Source organism: Pseudophryne corroboree, chromosome 1 (genome assembly GCF_028390025.1).
Source record: "Pseudophryne corroboree isolate aPseCor3 chromosome 1, aPseCor3.hap2, whole genome shotgun sequence".
NCBI lineage: Eukaryota > Metazoa > Chordata > Amphibia > Anura > Myobatrachidae > Pseudophryne > Pseudophryne corroboree.
Window position 1 is genome coordinate 524,990,312 of NC_086444.1, and position 14,620 is coordinate 525,004,931.

The 14,620-nt window shown below is 47.0% G+C and overlaps 1 protein-coding gene across 2 annotated transcripts in view; it reads left to right on the forward strand.

Moving 5' to 3' along the window:
* Positions 1–14,620, forward strand: part of JAK2 (Janus kinase 2) — a 457,412-nt gene that overhangs the window by 355,755 nt on the left and 87,037 nt on the right. For both annotated transcript variants that reach the window (XM_063913981.1, XM_063913980.1), the window contains 2 exons: positions 612–739; positions 6,672–6,810. In XM_063913981.1, coding sequence (XP_063770051.1) covers positions 612–739; positions 6,672–6,810 — 267 coding nt within the window. The remainder of the gene's footprint in view (positions 1–611; positions 740–6,671; positions 6,811–14,620) is intronic.

The following is a 14,620-nucleotide window of genomic DNA, read 5'->3' on the forward strand; positions in this document are numbered from 1 at the left end:
GCCGCCGCCTACTGGGAGTGAATCTTAGCTTCTTAAAATTGCGACCGATGTATTCGCAATATTGCGATTACTAACTACTTAGCAGTTTCAGAGTAGCTCCAGACTTACTCTGCCTGTGCGATCATCTCAGTGCTTGTCGTTCCTGGTTGACGTCACAAACACACCCAGCGTTCGCCCAGGCACTCCCACCGTTTCCCCGGCCACTCCTGCGTTTTTTCCGGAAACGGTAGCGTTTTCAGCCACACGCCCCTGAAACGCTGTGTTTCCGCCCAGTAACACCCATTTCCTGTCAATCACATTACGATCGCCGGAGCGAAGAAAAAGCCGTGAGTAAAAATACTATCTTCATAGTAAAGTTACTTGGCGCAGTCGCAGTGCGAACATTGCGCATGCGTACTAAGCGGATTTTCACTGCGATGCGATGAAAAATACCGAGCGAACAACTCGGAATGAGGGCCTATGTTTGGAGTGTGCATATGTAGCTTGATAAGTGTTAGTTAGATTTTCCTTTCTTACCATTTATTTAACCTCTGTAGAGGCTAAGGTTGTTGAAGTTGATCTAGAAGCAGACATTTGTTATTCTTACTGTAAACTATGTTTTATTTTTCTAGGTATTCTAGTCCAAGAATATGCTAAATTTGGGTCACTGGACATATACTTGAAGAAAAACAAACTTTCCGTGAATATTATGTGGAAATTAGAAGTTTCAAAACAGCTTGCGTGGGCCATGCATTTTCTTGTGAGTATACAAGTAGAAATGAGCGAAATTCTGAAATGGTACTGCATAGTATCTTGCGCTATTCTCATGTGGCTAGGAAATTTGGCACATGTAACTGACATTTGAAATTTTCCCCAGTTTAAAACCATACCATATAGCTGGCTAAATTAGCAGTCCCTGTTCCACCTTTATTCATATACTATATATTCCATGAAATGCAACTTACGTTTGGAATGGTATTTAGCAGAATGGCAAAGTAGCATACTGTAAATGGTATTTAGCACAATGGCAACTTGAAGATTGTAACGTCATGGACTGGTTACCAACACACTCACCAATGCTGGCAGCAATGTGTGCAAGCCCAGTGGGGTGAAACGCGCAATTGCTGAGTACAACTGTGTGCACAGGGCACTCTTAAAGGGGTTACACACGGGGGAGATGTGTGCTGAGCGATCTATCATAGAACGCTCAGCACATATCTCTCCCCGCTCAGCACACAGTGCAATGTGTGCTGAGCGAGGGGGGTGGGACAGAGGGGACACTCACTTCACCCAGCGCGATGTGTGCTGAGCGAGGGGGACGGGACAGAGGGGACACTCACTTCACCCAGCGGTGAAGTGAGAGATGTAACTAGATTGTGCCTGCATGTAGGCCAATCTAGAACCGGCGATAGCTATCACTATGGGCATACACACGGAGAGATCCGTTCTTAATTTCTAAACAATCTAGTCAGATTGCTTAGAAATTAAGCATACATCTCTCCGTGTGTACCCCCCTTTAGACCCAGGTTAACAGAGATTCTCCTCCTTGGCACCTTTTGGAAAATAAGTATTTCTCTCTGGCTCTCTCTCACCAATGATTATGACACAGCACCTTGCAGTGTCTTATGATACCAGGGTGCACAAGTCTTTCTAACACAGGCAGTAGAAGGGCAAATCCAGAACACTGGCCTGTTCTCCCTTATTTCTCTTTATACTTGGGAATCTAATCACCCTTTTTGGTATATGTGACGACCGACACTTGAACATTGTGGAGCAGTTAACAGCAGATTAGAAAGCAGTTGTAAAGTATATTTTATTCCTAACATATCTACTCAGATGCACACTTAATCACTCTCAGGAATACAAAAAGCAGGGCAGAAGTGGTGTAACCTGATCCTCTGAGACTAGGAAATTCACCTTGTCAGTGATCTTACAAATTGTTAATTTAGAGGGGGATATTCAATCACTGGCAAAAAAAAGATGCGAAATTACCACAATTATCGGTAACTTCGCCAAACGCCTATTCAATTGTCCACGAAAACGTTTTTGCTGTAACTTAACAGCGAATTTAAATTCACCAACTCTGAGCAGGATGGTACACTTTGGGAAAATCCCTATTTTAAGTTAAATTTGGGGATTTGGTTCTGAACCCTGGGACAACCCCCTGAATTTTAAGTTAAATTTGGGGATTTGGTTCTGAACCCTGGGACAACCCCCTGAATGACTAATTAGGTACTTAGAAGTTTTTTATTATTTTTAATTGTCCAATAATGACATGTCATTTTTGGAGTTAAAAAGTGCAAAATGATGGAAATTGGGGAACAAGGTATGGGACATACAAGTACATTCTATAAAATAAATAAAAGTCGATTGGTTGTTATGGGCAACTTTACTTCTTCCTTCTTTAGAAGTCATATATGTCCTCCAAGGTTTGTTGGCTGTACTTGATCCTGAATGCTCTTATGGGGCAGCGCATCTCAATCCTGCGCTCTGGTTTCCCCAACGACGATGTATTACACACCTAATGTCACAAATAAAAGTGTATCATTTAGTTATGGGTTCCTTTGAGTTAGGTATGCGTTACTGGCGTTAGGGATCCCAGCGGTCAGCATACCGCTGCCAGGATCCCTGCTGCCAGAATGCTTGCAGGGTGGCGAGCGCAATGGAGCCTTTTACGGGCTCGCTGCGCTTGCCACTCTGCGGGCATGGTGGCTTGCTGCATTAGCCACAGGTTCTATTCCCACTTTATGGGTGTCGTGGACACCCACGAGTGGGCATAGACCCTGTATGTCAGGATCATGCATGTCTGCATTTTAAGCAGGTGGGATTCTGGCGTCGGGATCCTGACCGCTGGGATCCCTTCTGCCGGTAACATAACCACATTCCGGTTCCTTCAAATATATCCAGTTAAGTGATCCTGAAGAGAAGTCTGAGAGCTTAATTTTTTTTAGTTAGAAAAAAAAATATGTTAAATATTTTGTGTTACCTCAGTCCTGCGGAGATTAGAGGACCTCCTTTTCATTTATGTTGATTAAATTGCTATTACTGTACTTTTGTGAATGTTATGCACTGGTGTCTATTATCTGAACATGGTATCTGGAGAATGCTCTTATTGTACAAAATTCATTGTTTTTCATTCTTGTTTTGAGTACATCTGCGATGTGTACTCATTTGTGCTTGTTGTAGCTGCACACCTGATTTTTTTTGCACACATTATTCTAAAACTTTCCATTTATCTGGTAGCACTACATAGCGCAGTGGTTCCCAAACTGTGTGCCGTTGCTCCCTGGGGTGCCTCAGGACACTTGCAGGGGTGCCTCGGGTTGGTGGTCCAGAACCAATTCAAATTCTGCATGGTCAATGTAAAAAGCAAAACCAGTGTTAATGGCTGACAATCATAAAATATATTGACAATCAGAAGCAAATCTTGTCCCTCACCACATAAGTTACCCTAAGGATGACCTAAAAAGACAATTTACTTAATTTAATATTTCTTTCTAACTTTTTCAATATGAAACTATTGGCTTAGGGGTACCGTGGGAAAAAAATCTGATACTCTAGGGTGCCATGATTCAAAAAAGTTTGGGAACCACTGACATAGCGTCAAATTGAATTCTTAAGTCCACGATTCAGTGATGTAGTTGAGTGTGTTGGAGCTAGCAGCAACATAAAGTCAGTGGTTGAAGCAGGTATTCTAAAGAAAGTGACAAGTACTGGAGAAGGCTTAGTGAAAAAAGTGGCTTCTTTGTTTAAATGTACACACACAAGTAATCTGAGAACCATTTCTATAGTTATGCAAATTTAGTAAAATATATGATGTATTTCTGCATCCAGTTATTCCGAAATGGGTGTAGTTTTCACAAGACTTTTTCTTTAAAGGCTAGCAAATATATGGAAGGCATCAAGCCATTAAACTGAGTAATATAACACGGATGGTGTCATGACGGAATTTTGTACATTGTAGAGTTGGGACGTGCGGTGAGGAAAATGGCTAAGGAGGTACTTGCTAGTACCAAAGCCAGATTTACACTGAAAATATATGAGCCAAAAGGTTCATGCGGGCATTGGCCCTCATTCCGAGTTGATCGGTCGCAAGGCGAATTTAGCAGAGTTACACACGCTAAGCCGCCGCCTACTGGGAGTGAATCTTAGCTTCTTAAAATTGCGACCGATGTATTCGCAATAATGCGATTACTAACTACTTAGCAGTTTCAGAGTAGCTCCAGACTTACTCTGCCTGTGCGATCATTTCAGTGCTTGTCGTTCCTGGTTGACGTCACAAACACACCCAGCGTTCGCCCAGGCACTCCCACCGTTTCTCCGGCCACTCCTGCGTTTTTTCCGGAAACGGTAGCGTTTTCAGCCACACGCCCCTGAAACGCCGTGTTTCCGCCCAGTAACACCCATTTCCTGTCAATCACATTACGATCGCCGGAGCGAAGAAAAAGCCGTGAGTAAAAATACTTTCTTCATAGTAAAGTTACTTGGCGCAGTCGCAGTGCGAACATTGCGCATGCGTACTAAGCGGATTTTCACTGCGATGCGATGAAAAAGAACGAGCGAACAACTCGGAATGAGGGCCATTATACACAGGTGCAGCGATATGTACTACTGGAAATTTGATGAGTTTTAATCAGAGATGTGCAGAAAAGGCAGGCACTGCCTCACCTGCCATAGACTTTTTGCTCCAAAGTTTTGGCTATAAATATTATTAGAATAATACATAAAAAGATATTTCTAATATACAGTATTCTTTGTATTTTTTTATACTTTTTATAGTCAAATCCCTGATTTACATGTTAGTATGACAGGAAAGGCTCTGCCTCACCTCACCGCATGTCACTGTTGTAAAGAATAATAGTAGAATTGCACGAATTTATTTAGATTACTTCAGATTTATTTACTATATTGGGTTTGGGTAGTTTGTCTGCTGAAATCCACGTTGCATGTTATATCTATACTCTAAGGAAGTTTTAGTTAATAATGTGTAACAGTGTCAGTGGAACAGGTACCATCTCCTTGGGTAGATGGCAGTGGGAGTAATTCAGACCTGATCGCTGCTGTGCGTTTTCGCACAGCAGGCGATCAGGTCCAAACTGCGCAGGCGCATCGCACGGGTACAAAGGGGATCGCCGCTCAGCGGTTTGTATGTGTGACGGATCCGTTTGCACAGGCCGACGCAAGGTGACTGACAGGAAGAGGCCATCTGTGGGTGGCAACTGACCGTTTTAGAGGAGTGTCCGGAAAAACGCAGGAGGATCCAGGCGTTTGGAAGGAAGGTTTATGACGTCCACTCCGGCCCCGATCATCGCAGCGGCTGAGTAAGTCCTGGGCTGTGCAGAGACTGCACAAAATTTTGTTTGTGCAGCTCTCTGCACGTGCGATCGCACACCTGCACTGCAAATTTTCCCTCCACCTGTAGGTGACAACTACCTGATCGCAGGGATGCAAAAAACGCACCCTAGGGATCAGGTCTGAATTAGCCCCAGTGTGCATCAGCTGAGAGTTCACACAAGTCTGTTGGTTTGGTGCAACTGGCCTTAGCCAGTTTTATTGTGCAGAACAACAGCCGTAAAGTAAAAAAATAAAATACCTTGCCGGCTGGCACTAACTAAACACAGGATAAACCTAACTCACTAAAGAAAAAATACAAGGAGAAATTTACCAGGCACTGCTCACTGGTTTTCAATAGCAGGTTTCTGTCTCGCAGAGGGGGTCATTCCGACCTCATCGCACGGTAGGATTTTTTCGCTGCGCTGTGATCAGGTCGGAACTGCACATGCATATGCACCGCAATGCGCAGGTGCGTCATACGGGTACAAAGCGGATCGTTGCTGAGCGATGGATTTTACGAAGAATCCATTCGCACAGCCGATCGCAAGGAGATTGACAGGAAGAGGGCGTTTTTTGGGAGTGTTTGGAAAAACACAGGCGTGTCCAAGCGTTTGTAGGGCGGGTGTCTGACGTCAATTCCGGAACCTGACAGGCTGAAGTGATCGCAGCGGCTGAGTAAGTTCTGAGCTACTCAGAAACTTCACAAAACTTTTTTGTAGTGCTCGGCTGCACATGCGATCGTACGCTTGCAAAGCAAAAATATACTCCCATATAGGCGGTGACTATCTGCTCGCAGCGCTGCAAAAAATAGCTAGCGAGCGATCAACTCGGAATGACCCACAGAGACTCCATAATCTCTCCTCTTTCTCCAGGCAGTATGAGAGATAGATGATCAGGCTTGACAGCTTTTTAACACACACCTACAGCTGAAAGTTCTAATTATCCTTCTGTTAGGATTAGCCCAAATACCTGAACTGGCCATAAATGGATGGTGAACCCGCCTTCTCACATCCAACCCCAGAACCCTAATCTGGTTCTTACCAAAAGCTCTCAGCAGAACCAACACAATATTCCTGGGGTTTTGAAACGCATAGGTAAGAAACCTGGGGCAAATATACTTGACTTCCACCACTATTCCAGTGATCTTGTCACAACATCTATAGATTTATGTAACTTGTACACACTTTTGCTACTACCACTAAAGCATAAATGGCACACCGACTTAGTAGGGCCAACTATACAGTTGGTTTTTGTATGTGTTATCTTAAAAAAAAATTCTCTAATTTGAAAACAATACAAGGGAATTCTCTTTATAATTATAGTTTAACTATCTGTCTCTTTTCTTTTTCATATTTTAGGAAGATCGAAATTTGGTGCATGGCAACGTATGTCTAAAGAACATTCTGCTGGTCAGAGAAGAAGATCGGAAAACCGGAAACCCTGCTTTCATTAAGCTCAGCGATCCAGGAATCAGTATTTCAGTTCTGCCGAGAGAAAGTAAAATATGTTATGCCAGTTTCGTATTTTGCTTTTTTGTAACCATTTTGTCAAATAGTTTTGGCTTGTACAAAAAAAACTGTGAAATGTTGTGCTAGTTAAAGCACTGACAAAATATTGTATGTTGAGATGCATTAATATATGTGCTTTGAACATTCTTAGAAGCAAACCTAAAACTTCCCTATTGCATAATGTCCTATTTACTTAGCAACAATTGTATTTTATTCTCATCATGTCACCCCTCAACCTGACCCCATAGCCACCCACCTCCAATTATCTCTCTCCACTGATGTCTGCTCCCAACTCACCCATAACTTCAGCCTCTTTTCCGGCTGAGTTCTGACTTCTTTTAAACTCGCCCTAGACCTCCCACATCCTTAAAGGCCAGTACTCATCGGCAGATCAGGGGAGAGATGTGTGCTGAGTGAACCTCTCTTCTGCCTCTCCCTTCTTTAATACATCCTAAACGCTGCTGCTCATCTTATTTTCTTCTCCCCACCTATGCAGCATGAGTTATTGGTGCTCAATCATGCTCTAAATCCACTTCAAACTGAGGGGCGTGGCCTGGCTGCTGTGGAGGGTAGCTGTGCATCTCCCCAGCTCCTGCAGGCATTGCTCTTATTTTGTCTTTTTCACCCTCCTAACTGCTGCCTGACTGTCCCAGACACCCCTCAGCGGCTACAACTACCCTGCTGCAGGTGTTTGGGGGGACCCGCGGAGTCTGGGAGCGCTTTTAAGCGCTCCTGCGGATTGCGGCCTTCCCCCCAGAGTGAAGCCGGGGCCTGGAGTTGGGAGGCGGCCCGGACCGGCCGTTGGGAAGTGGAGCCTTGCCGTGGACTGGCCCCCGGTGGTTCCCCTTACCATCCTACCGCCCTGCTCGGGCCCCCTGTGCCCTCCCCGGTGGATGGAGGGTCGTGCCCTGACGTGCGGTTGAGTTTGCTCCGTGCTCGGAGCTTCCCTGCCAGCCGCCGCGCCCGCTGTCCTCCGAAGCCGCTGGACGCGCCTCACCTCCCCTGCTTCTTACGTCCTCCTTGTTGCCTGGGTCACGGGGAGCTGTGCGGCCGGCCGCCCGGGCTCCACGGGCTGCCGCACTGACGCCCGCTCTCCTCCCGCTCTCCCCTGCGCTGTGGGTCCGGGAGGCCTACAGACGGCCCCCAGACCGGGGCCTAGATTAAACTCCCGGGTCGGCGCGCACTTCCGGGGCCGCGGGAAAGAATCGTGCACCTCTCCCCTGCCCTCTGGAGCACTACTCACTGTGGGACCTGCTGGGGGAGCGTCTCCTGCCGCTGCCGGCTTCTGCGGGTGCCCGGGATCGCTGGGGCCGCCGGAGGTTGGTGGAGCTGCGGAGGGCCCGGCGGCCATCTTGGAGGAGGCTCAGGGGCACACGGCGGAGGCCGTGGGTCCGCCGCAGAACGCCCGGGAGCTGCATCTCCAATGGGGGGTAAGTGAGCTGCTGCCATAAGACCTCAGTGGCACCCCCTCATTACATTACACTACGGATCAGCCTCTGCCCCCCCTCGTGCCGGGACATCATTGCTAGTCCCTGCTTCTACACGCACCGACTCCATATGCGGGTCTGATCGCCTCCTGGGGGTTGCGGAATCGCCACTGGCTCCTGACATCATACGCCGGTTGCTAACAACTCCGTCCGGCTTTGCCCTGACTCCGGTGACACCAGCTCTTGTCCCCAACAAAACCGCACTGGCACCTGACTTGCTTTGATGACACCACTGCCTGGCCTGCTTTAATACCCGGGACTCTTACTCCCCTATCTGCGACGGAGGCCGTGCCCTTGTCTAGGGGACTCCCTCCTACCTCTGACGTGGAGTGCTCACTGCCAGCATTTCCGTCATACCATCCCCCGGTGTTATGACCACCTGAAAGTGAGGTGCGTGGTCCCCCCTGGGTGTCCCTGTCCCCCCCCCCCTTTTTTTTTTCTCACTACCCTGTCCCATATTTTTTTTTTGGACTTCCTGTCTCCCCTGACGGATCATATTTCATAGTATAATACTCTACACTGGTCCGGTCCACATGCAGAAATCTTCGTCCAAGACTCCTAAACAAGGGGGTGCTGATATCTCAACATTTTACCAGGGGCACCAAGAATACCCAACATCGGGGTCTCCCCTCCCCTCCTCACGATTCTATGGATAACTCCGTCACACCGCCTTCTGCTCCGTCCACTAAGGATGATATCTTAGCTCTCCGCTCCCTTATTACGGACTTTAAGGACTCTCTGGAGTCCAAACTAGACAAAGCGGTGGCCTCCATTAAGACGGACATTTCATCCCTCGCTTCCAGAGCCTCCAAAATGGAATCTCGTCAGGACCATTTCCAGAAAGCTCTAAACGATACGGGTCGTGACTTGGACCACATTGTCTCAGAACTGTCTGAACTTCATACTAAAAACGAGGATCTTGAGAACCGCGAACGCAGATCCAACCTCCGCATTCGCAACATCCCTGAATCCGTCAGTGTGGATAAACTCGAACCCTACCTTCACAACCTTTTCTCCTTTCTGATACCGGACCTGGGGGATGTACAGTTTCCTCTAGAGAGGGCTCATCGTGCCCTTCGTCCTAAGCCTAGGGATGGTGAGCCTCCTCGTGATGTGGTCCTCCGCTTTCTCAAGTTTAAAGATAAAGTAAGGGTCCTCAATTCTACTCGTGGAAAGCCTCATGTACTCTACAATTCATCTAAACTACAGTTCTTTCAAGATCTGCCCCCTCTAACCATAGCTAAACCGAGGGAACTCCGTGATCTAACAAAGGCACTACGGGACAGGAACATCCGATACCGATGGGGTTTCCCCTTCAAGCTGATCGTTGACCTTCAGGGAAAAACAATCATCATCAGAGATCCTCGTGAGGGCAAGTATTTGCTTTCGCATATAGAGGAGGCTGGACCCCCTGCTGGGGCAGACCACTCAACTTAAAATTTGGCTATGCGTTGGGTTTTATGTTTTCCTACCAGCCCTTTTTCCTTTCCGATGATAAGTACCTCAGCCCTTGAAAAAGCTCCGCCATTATGCTTACTTCCCCCCTCAGACGTTTGTATAACTTTTCACTGACTGTTTGCTGCCTGGGGATCACCCCTTGTTATACGACTGTAAGGATTTCAATGGTATGTTCACGTACTGCATATGTCCACCCCTCCTCCCCCATTTTTTTTTTTACCCCCCCTCCCCATCCCATGATGCCTTTTGTTCTTTTACTGGAAATGTCTCGTGGTCACTCTTTGTAGCAGTTCAAACTCACTAAACTCACTGGGGTATATTTACTAAGATTCGTATTTTCCCGTTTGAGGTCAAAGTTCAATCACGAATGACATCGAAAGTGTAAATATGCAACTTTTTGAATTGATTACGACTAATTTACTAAGCTGCCGTATTCTGCATTTTCGGGTTTTCCGATGTCGATGTCATTCGTTTTTTTTGGCAGTGTTTTACGTGAGTGACTTGTAAAACACTGCCGACTTTAATACAATGAATCTCGGCCGGATCTGAGAGATCCGTGCTGGGCTTCATTGTGCACCTTGTAAAAAAAAAAAAAAATGTTTAAATGTAAAAAAAAAATTGCGTGGGTCCCCCCTCCTAAGGCAAACCAGCCTCGGGCTCTTTGAGCCGATCCTGGTTGCAGAAATATGGGGGAAAAATGGACAGGTGTTCCCCCATATTTAAACAACCAGCATCGGGCTCTGCGCCTGGTCCTGGTTCCAAAAATACGGGGGACAAAAAGCGTAGGGGTCCCCCGTATTTTTGAAACCAGCACCGGGCTCCACTAGCTGGACAGATAATGCCACAGCCGGGGGTCACTTTTATACAGTGCCTTGCGGCCGTGGCATCAAATATCCAACTAGTCACCCCTGGCCGGGGTACCCTGGGGGAGTGGGGACCCCTTCAATCAAGGGGTCGTCCCCCCCAGCCACCCAAGGGCCAGGGGTGAAGCCCGAGGCTGTCCCCCCCCATCCAATGGGCTGCGGATGGGGGGCTGATAGCCTTTGTTTAAAGTGAATGATATTGTTTTTAGTAGCAGTACTACAAGGCCCAGCAAGCCTCCCCCGCAAGCTGGTACTTGGAGAACCACAAGTACCAGCATGCGGCGGAAAAATGGGCCCGCTGGTACCTGTAGTACTACTACTAAAAAAATACCCCAATAAAGACAACACACACACACCTTGAAAGTATAACTTTAATACATCCATCCATACCTCCATATACACATACTTATATGTTCCCACGCAGGTCGGTCCTCTTCTCCAGTAGAATCCATGGTGTACCTGTTGAAAAAATTATACTCACATAATCCAGTGTTTTAGGCTCCTCGGTAAATCCTTTTGTAATCCACGTACTTGTAAAAATAAAAAAACGGATACCCGACCTCGCACTGAAAGGGGACCCATGTTTTCACATGGGTCCCCTTTCCCCGAATGCCTGGAACCCCCTCTGACTTAAGTCCAAGAAGGTTCCATCAGCCAATCAGGGAGCGCCACGTTTGGCACCCTCCTGATCGGCTGTGTGCTCCTGTACTGTATGACAGGCGGCACACGGCAGTGTTACAATGTAGCGCCTATGCGCTCCATTGTAACCAATGGTGGGAACTTTCAGGTCAGCGGTGAGGTCACTTTCGGTCAACCGCTGACCTGAAAGTTCCCACCATTGGTTACAATGGAGCGCATAGGCGCTACATTGTAACACTGCCGTGTGCCGCCTGTCATACAGTACAGGAGCACACAGCCGATCAGGAGGGTGCCACAACGTGGCGCTCCCTGATTGGCTGAAGAAACCCACTTAGACATCAGTCAGAGGGGGTTTCTGGCATTCGGGGAAAGGGGTCCCATGTGAAAACATGGGTCCCCTTTCAGTTCGTGGTCGGGTGTCCCGTTTTTTTATTTTTACAAGTACGTGGATTACAAATGGATTACCCGAGGAGCCCTCTACACTGGATTTGGTGAGTAGGATTTTTTCAACAGGTACACCATGGATTCTACTGGAGAAGAGGACCGACCCTCGTGTGAACATAAGGTAAGTATGTGTATATGGTGGTGTGTATGTATGTATTAAAGTTATACTTTCAAGGTGTGTGTGTATTGTCTTTATTGGGGTATTTTTTTAGTAGTAGTACTACAGGTACCAGCGGGCCTGGTTTTCTGCCGCATGCTGGTACTTGTGGTTCTCCAAGTACTTGCTTGCGGGGGAGGCTTGCTGGGACTTGTAGTACTGCTACTAAAAACAATATTCATTACTTTGAACAAAGGCTATCAGCCCCCCATCCGCAGCCCATTGGATGGGGGGGACAGCCTCGGGCTTCACCCCTGGCCCTTGGGTGGCTGGGGGGGGGACCCCTTGATTGAAGGGGTCCCCACTCCCCCAGGGTACCCCGGCCAGGGGTGACTAGTTGGATATTTGATGCCACGGCCGCAAGGCACTGTATAAAAGTGACCCCCGGCTGTGGCATTATCTGTCCAGCTAGTGGAGCCCGGTGCTGGTTTCAAAAATACGGGGGACCCCTACGCTTTTTGTCCCCCGTATTTTTGGAACCAGGACCAGGCGCAGAGCCCGGTGCTGGTTGCTTAAATATGGGGGAACCCCTGTCAATTTTTTTCCCATATTTTTGCAACCAGGGCCGGCTCAAAGAGCCCGAGGCTGGTTTGATCAAGGAGGGGGGACCCCACGCAATTTTTTTTTTTTAAATTATAACATTTCCCACCCCTTCCCACTGATAAACATGCACGGATCTCATGGATCCGTGCATGCCTATACAAACACGGGATAAAAAAGCAGGTCTGTTTTTTTTTTAGCACTTTTTCACGATTTGTATTTCAGCACGGCAGTGTTTGGCTATTGTCGGCAGTGTTTGTGTTTTGCACTTTTTAGTAAATGACCGATTTCTAGCAAATTGCAGGCGTATTTGACCGATGGTGTATTGATTCGTGATTTTTTCCTAGGACTTCCAAAATATTACGAATGCCCTCATCACTGCCGAGATTTTTGCTTAGTAAATTACCGAGATGACACTTTGAAGAAAAAACGGCATCTCGGTCAAAATCGGGACTTTAGTAAATATACCCCACTATGTTTACAGTAGCCTGGGTGACCAAATTTCGGTTTCTAGCAATCGCCCCTAGCCTTGCATGCTACTCCTAGCCACGGTTTGACTTTAACGCTCCCCAATGCTGCATTTTACCTTCCGTTGTTAGTTTATTCCCAGTTCAGGGAATTAATGTTTCTCTTAGTTTTCCAAAGTAATATTTTTAGCTCCATGCACTGTTAGGTCTCTTCTCTCCCGTTGTCCTAACATTTACAAGTTCTATCTGTTTTGGGTTGTGGCGTGGTCCACGGGCGCAGAGGTCTCACATACTTAGCCAGCGTCTCCGTTGGCTTTTTCCCAGACTCCATATGCCGCACTGTGGGCCCTCTGTGCCTGTCGCCCCTACTGGTTTTAACAAGTGTGTATCTTTGTGCTCCGAAAAGTTTCTGGTATTTCCAGATGATAATTACTCAATGTATTTTCTGGTGATGATTGTTCTCCCCACCCCCTTTTTTTTTTTTTTATTATCCCTCTCCCTTGTCTCTCCTCACCCAGGGGACACCGATCCATCTCTTGTCTCCTACATACTAGTACCCGTTTTGTTTAACGCACTATTCCTTCTCTTCTTGGGTTGTGCGTATACTCCCTGTTCTTCTCCCTGCATGTGATATTTTTCTACTCATTTCGATCTCCACCACCCCCAATTTTATTTATTTTTTATTCCCTTGTGGCGACTTGGAACTTTTGTTCCCTCGCCTTTCTGGACCACTAAGTCCTAATTATAGGAGTACCAATCCTTTGTATTGAGTAACCTGCTCTTCCTCTTTTTCCTACCTGTCTCTATTTTGCTCAATCCGAATTGTGTACTCTGCTCCTTTTCTTCTCTCCCTCTTTTCTAAACTCTTTCTCTTGAGCGAGTCGGCCCCTTTCCTCTGCTCCCCCTTTTCAATACCCCCTCTCTACTCCCCCCTCTCTCAGCACCATGCCTTTCACCATTGCCTCTATGAATGTCCGGGGCCTTAACACGCCCCATAAACGCTCTCACTTGTTCCGTACAATCCGCACTCTACGCGCAGACATAGTTTTACTTCAAGAAACACATTTTAAGCGATCTGGCCACCCCACTTTGTCTTCCAGACGATTCTCCACTGTGTTGTACTCCTCAAGTGAATCTAAGCATAACGGAGTCGCTATCCTGATAAGCAACAAACTCCCCTTCACGCAAAGCTCGGTTCATGTTGACGCAGAGGGGAGGTATATCATTCTGGTTGGCAGGCTGGGGCACCTGGAAGTGACTATAGCTAACCTCTATGCTCCCAACACGGGCCAACAACGTTTTTTGAAATCCTTTTTCACGGCTCTCCAAAAACACAGAGCGGGTTATGTATTCCTGGGAGGGGATTTCAACGCAGTTCTAGACCCTTTCTTAGATAAATCCGCTCCCCAGAAACACCCTCGCACCTGTCATATATCCGATACTTTCTCTAAACTTATTAAAGAAGCATCTCTTTTCGACACTTGGCGTGCTCTTAACCCATCTTCCAAGGACTACACTTTTTTTTCCAATCCCCATCAGTCTTATTCCAGACTTGACTACCTTTTCTGTAGCCCCCCGGCCTCTAACCACATTTTGTCCTCATCGATTATCCCCAATATCTGGTCGGATCACTCTTCCGTCACGTCCGCATTTGATCTGTTGGATGCCCCAACTTTCCGCCCATCTTGGCGCCTGAATGAGACACTTCTTAAAATTCCCTCCTTCAAATCCAAGATAGCTGGAC